The 5,914-nt window shown below is 32.3% G+C and overlaps 1 protein-coding gene across 1 annotated transcript in view; it reads right to left on the bottom strand.

Annotated features, from left to right (window-relative positions):
- LOC117119687 (plexin-A4-like) overlaps positions 1–5,914 on the bottom strand; it is a 40,862-nt gene that overhangs the window by 28,940 nt on the left and 6,008 nt on the right. The window contains exons 6-11 of the mRNA XM_033264523.1: positions 4,625–4,781; positions 4,396–4,492; positions 1,782–1,896; positions 1,519–1,662; positions 501–599; positions 197–284 (exon numbers count right to left, since the gene is read on the bottom strand). Of these exons, the coding sequence (XP_033120414.1) occupies positions 197–284; positions 501–599; positions 1,519–1,662; positions 1,782–1,896; positions 4,396–4,492; positions 4,625–4,781 (700 nt within the window). The remainder of the gene's footprint in view (positions 1–196; positions 285–500; positions 600–1,518; positions 1,663–1,781; positions 1,897–4,395; positions 4,493–4,624; positions 4,782–5,914) is intronic.

The raw sequence follows: 5,914 nt of genomic DNA on the forward strand, positions 1-5,914 counted from the left end.
CGACGCAAGACCCCTGTTACGCGCCTGCTTATAAGTGGGGCCCCCCACTTTGAAAAACGTTCCGCCGGCCCTGTGTATTATTGATAAAAATATATAAAAATTTAAAAAAGGTTTCAAACTCAAGGAAATGAATGTGGGTAGATTGCATGTCTGTCAAATGTACATTCACCTACTGAAAGGATCAGTTGGTACCAACCTTGAAAAATGTTGTCAATAAAGTTGTTATTATTCCAAACAATTTGAATTTTTGCAGCTAGTTCCTGTTCGTCAGTTGCATAATCATACTAAATGAGAATAAAAAAGAAAACAGAAAATAAAATTCTGAAAAAAAAATTGTAAGTGTAGCCACATCAAAATTTACAATACAAATGACAAAAGAACTTAAAATCAGAGTCTCTTAGGAGGTGCACTGGGAGGCTGAATGTTTGAGGATATTATACATTTATAGTTAATCTTTTAAGTGCAGAGTAAAGATGTATCAAACAAGGATAAAGTCTTACTTTGTATTGGGAACAGGTGATATTAGTTTGATTAACAGATGCTGGAATAGTTGATGTTTTTCCCTCAATTGTCAGCACACACTTATAGACAATGAGGACCTGAACAAAATTATGAATACAAAGAAAAATAAATAAGCAAAAAATGTTCAACTTGCTGTCAGATTAAAACTAACATAAAATTTGGTTCAAAAAACACTGGTAACAAACAAAAAAAATTTAAATTATAAACCTAAAACATTCTGTTATAATTGCTGACCTAAATATTTAAATTTAATATTAAATGACAATAAGAATATTATTTTATTAAGAATTTAAAAAAATGCATTTTTGGAATACAAAATAATTATATTTTATTTGAAAAAAAAAAAGTTATTATAGAGAACCTGTAAAAAACCAAAAACTAATGTTTATTCTACAATGCTCGCACTGATTGCATAATTAGTAAATGTTATTCTAGAATGTACTTCCTAAAACGAGTTGAATGAGCTGGTCTTAATATCTCTGAACTTGAATATACAGTTCCAGTTTGGGGTCAATATCACTCACAAATAAAACAAACTACAGGAACAGGTCCAAAGAGGAGTGCTTAATTGTATCCTCCTGAGGCAGATGTAGGGAGGGCGAGGGGGTGCAGACACACCATCCCTCCCCACCTGCCCCCTAAAAATTGTATAATAGATGTTCAATGTATGATATCCTGCATCCCTCTCATGATGAATAATGTGAATCAATATTACTATGTACAGTGTACAAATAGTTACTACAGCATTAGGGAGCTTTTCGATTTGTGCGACGACGCGACACTAGAACGGAATCACTCATGCGTGACCGTCCTACCTGGCGTCCTATTTTCTCTGCATATGTAGATTTGGCCAAATTGTGTTCCAGAATTTACTCGACGAGGTGACCTCAACGTTCTTGCATGTGACGTCATTACGTTCTACGTCCTACCGTCGTCGTGCAATCGAAAGCTCTTTACAAAGAATGTATGACATGACCTTTGACACTTATTTCTTACTTTTGTTGCACTTGGTAAATTCTTAACAGGTATTCGGACTTCTTTCTCTACACTCGCATGAATCAGTTCTTCATTGGTTTGACGGATAATTTGTGGACATGACTCATGACCTTGCATACCACCAGGAGCTGGGGTCACAGTTGCCTTATTAAAATAAATATGCACATATTGAAATATTTATTATGTAATTAGAGAAAATGTTCAAAAATCTCATTAAAAGCATTTACAATTTAAATTTATAATTTTAGTATTACAGCACTCACATTGCCATTCAAGATCACTTGATAATCTGCACTACAGAATGCTGATGCATTATGGGTACATGTGTTGCCATTGAGACACCAATCACAGGTGAAGCTGGTAACACATTCGGAACAACTAAAATAAAAAAAGAGTGGAGCTGTAGTCTTGGGTTCAAATCCATGTCCAATCCCTTCTCCTCTTAAACCTTATAGGGCACCCCATAATTTAAGTGTTACTCAAAGTAATACTTGCTGTTAGATATGTTCATACAGTGGAAGTGCACACTTGTGTCTGTATACTTTATATTACTATACCACACATGATATTAAAAATATACTGTATCATGTCCTTATGCAAACCTTAAAAAGTTAATTAAAACATTGAATATTTGTTATTTGGTAATACTTTTCTTTGGGTACAAAGTGCTGTTTTTCCTGGTCATTGGGCCACACACAAGTGTAGTTGCCATATTGGTGCAGTAACAGGCAACCCCACCAGGTACCCATTTACACTCCTGAGTAGAGAAAAGCAATGCAAATAAAAGTGCCTTGCTCAAAGACATAAGCAAAGTGCACAGGGAGGGATTCAAACACCCCAACCTGGAAGATGGGAAACCAAACCATTCCTGTTGCACCAAACCACATTCTTATACAACAGCAAATGACTCACCACTTACAGGGAAGTGACACGCTCTATAGTATAAGGGTTTTAAGGGAATGTAGCTTTGTGAAAAACTATTCTGGTGTTACAGGATTTGAATCCAGGACTAAATAAGATATATATTCCTATTCAAGGTAATTATACAGATAAAAAAAAAAACCTGCACATTTGCAGACCTTTCGCTAGATGCAAAATAATATTGAATCATTATTATTTATTGTGTTTGTAATTTGGCAAGAGCATTATTATAAAACAAACAATCTATATATTTTTTCTGTTAATTGTTTAGCTCATGCTGTGGTTTGGTAGTGAAGTTGCCTTTACTTTAAATCCTAGGGCAAAATTATGTATAACTTTTCTCACAACAAAAATTACACTTCACTGAAAAGGCCAAAAGAGACAAGGTTCTAGAACATTTATATACTTTTTAATAAAGACAAATTACACTAAGTACTTAATAGTTCACATGCTAAAATTTACATAATCAATAACAAACTAGAATTAGAATCTTTTTGATCAAATAATTTTTCCCACACTAGTTGCCTTTAAATTGTTCAAAACTATTCTGGTAATTGTAATTGGTGCAACCACAATTGTGCCAAATGCATTGTTCAATTCACAGTTCAAACAGCAGGCAATAGGTTTGAAGTGAGGATTTTCCTCTAGTATATAATAAAATTACATGTACAATGAACAACTCACGATAACAAACAATTTTGACATTACACAATTGATGGTCACAATAACCATCTTTGGGAGTTGTGGTGGATTTTCTCGATGTGAACAAACAAAGTGGAATTTTATCAGAGTTGCTGAACAATAAAAAAAGAAACAGCTACAAATGACTGAACTTCGACAAGACAGGTTCTTGATATATTTACTCTGAGATACTATTTGCTTTATTTCCTCAAAATCGTATTACAATTTTTCTACAGATTAAAATTGATTTACTTCCTTGTAAATTATATGTCTATATTTGGTGATTAAAAATCAGAATATTGGCTGTTTTCATTTTTCAATTTCATTTTACTATATATTTTTGGGTATAATGAATTAATTGTCCATATATAAAATAATGTAAAGTAATCTTATTCTAAAATGTAGGGTTTACAATTGAATTAGTATGTAGTGGGTTAAACAGTAAATTGTTCCAACTGATAAATGGAACAGTGTAATATTTAACTCATTATTACTAATTTATTTGTAATGAGTAGAACATTGTTTCAATTGGTAATTTAAATTATGAAAAAACATAATCAGATGGTACAAAATAATAAAAATAGTTATGAACAGTGCAATGACATACAGTAACTGTACATACAGTAACAGTTTATTTATATTTTAAGTTATTCACAGCCTGTGTTGGACTAAATACAAGAAAATGGCATAAATAAGATTGTTATTATTTTATTATAAAAATCTGTGCAAAAACTAAACTGTTTTGATCTCATTGAAAGCTAATAAGCTTAGTTGATATTTTCTAGGAGCAATTTTATTTTTCAATTGCCTCTTTGAGCCATTTTCTCATATATTTTATTACAGGCAGTGTACTTGACACAGTGTGACAATGTACTTGAAAAAGTTACAATAGACTGGAATTCATAGCTGACAATATGCAAACTTCATTTTACAAAAAACACATGATGCAAAGACAAATACAGTAATGATTGATCCAAACTAATTTGTATGAAAATAAAAATGATATACAATACAATACAATACATTATATTGTTTATATAACATTTTTAAATTTAAATCAACAATTTCTTTATAAAATTAGAAATTACTAATATAGTGAAAGTCATACAGTAGTTTGTAAGTTTTCAAATCTGTGATGCTTTGCTATAAAGAGAAATAAATATAATATAAAAATACAACATTATACAAAATAAAATTAAAGTAAAAAGTAATAAATTGTTTTTTTGTTTCAATGAAGATTACAAAATAATACAAAAGTAATGAAATCCAACTTACGATGTAATGGCACTGCAATCAAAGAACCTGAATTGAGTGGTAACAAAATCAACATCAGTTTGAGATGAATGCACAGATAACGAAACTTCCACAGCAGCTAAAAAGATGACACAATCAACTGAATTAAAAATATACTGCTCAAGAAATTAATTTAAAACAGTCATTAATTATTAGATAAAATAAATTATAATCTGGTATTGAAAAAAAAATATCAATGCTGTCATCTCACCTTCTTTGTTTGGTATCTGTGGCACTTGTGTTTTAGGTGGTGATGTGCAGGTGATCGTTTTTCCATCTTTTATTCCAGGTGACACAAAATCACCAAATTTACAACTATAATTTTGGTTGACATTTAATGGTGGGAGCTGCTCAACAGTTAATTTTACCTACGACAAGATAAGAAAAAAATAATAATTTATATTTATCCTCATCATTAGTGTTCTGCCAAAGGCAGGTCCCTCGTGTTTTAAAAATTTAAAAACCACTTAAAAATAATGCCTAAATTTAAAACATAGTGTAAAAATAGATTTTTTTTTTAAAATTTAGAATCACCAGAAAAACGAAATAGGCCGTCCAAAATAGAAGGTAAAGAACTTGTCGCGAAGCAACAGCCTAAGGGCGTAGCCCTTAGAAGAGGTACTGGCTTGGGAGGGGGTGTCCCCCTCTGTACGTATGGAAAAAAATAGAAAATTATGACCTTTTATAGTGCATTTAAAGGTGTTTAAATGTTGGAATGTCTTTTAAAGGAATAGTGTTGAATTAGCTATCACAAAGATATTCCAATTATAGACATAGACTGCCCACGGCTGCTCTTTTTTCTCACATTATTTTTCTAGGCAATGCAATGCATCTTAATCTCTCACCCTAGTCTAGTGTAAATTTTACTCTAGGTCGTCCAAATCGAGAGATGTACAGTATAGGCCTAGGCCTACTGTATTTTGTTAACTATTAAAATTGAACTTGTGATGTTAACAACAAATCTGCTTTACGGTATTTTATGAATTAATTATAACCAGTACTGTATTTGCAGAGCCACGTGCATGCATTGTGGGCAACTTAAAAACGTCCATTTTCCAGCGGGGTATAAATATGTTTTTAATATGACATACGCATGTTGTAAGTGAAATTTTCACTGTGTAGGTAATGGTTTAGTCTTACATTTTTGGGAATCCCCACTGAATACCGGTATGAAAACAACGTAACTTCAATCAATAAAATCTGTTTATCAAACGTAGGCTACTTTGAACTGAGTAGGCCAAGCCATCACGGTAGAAGTATCCGTCCTAAATAACTATTAAATGACGGTCGGACCGGACACCTCCCTGGCTAAGCCCTTGGCTGGTTTTGTGGTGCCATACTTGGTCCGAACAGAAGCAGTCTGTCTTAGATACAGCTCTGTTATATCTCTTGTCTCTCCTATCTATTCCTATGTTTAATATTTCACTTGATAAAGGTATGTTACCAGACAATTGGAAACATGCCAATATAGTTCCAGTGTATAAAAAGGGAGAGCGAGCTT

Source organism: Anneissia japonica, unplaced genomic scaffold (assembly GCF_011630105.1).
Source record: "Anneissia japonica isolate Jap-2015-1 unplaced genomic scaffold, ASM1163010v1 scaffold7767_len233565_cov179, whole genome shotgun sequence".
In the NCBI taxonomy this organism is placed as follows: domain Eukaryota; kingdom Metazoa; phylum Echinodermata; class Crinoidea; order Comatulida; family Comatulidae; genus Anneissia; species Anneissia japonica.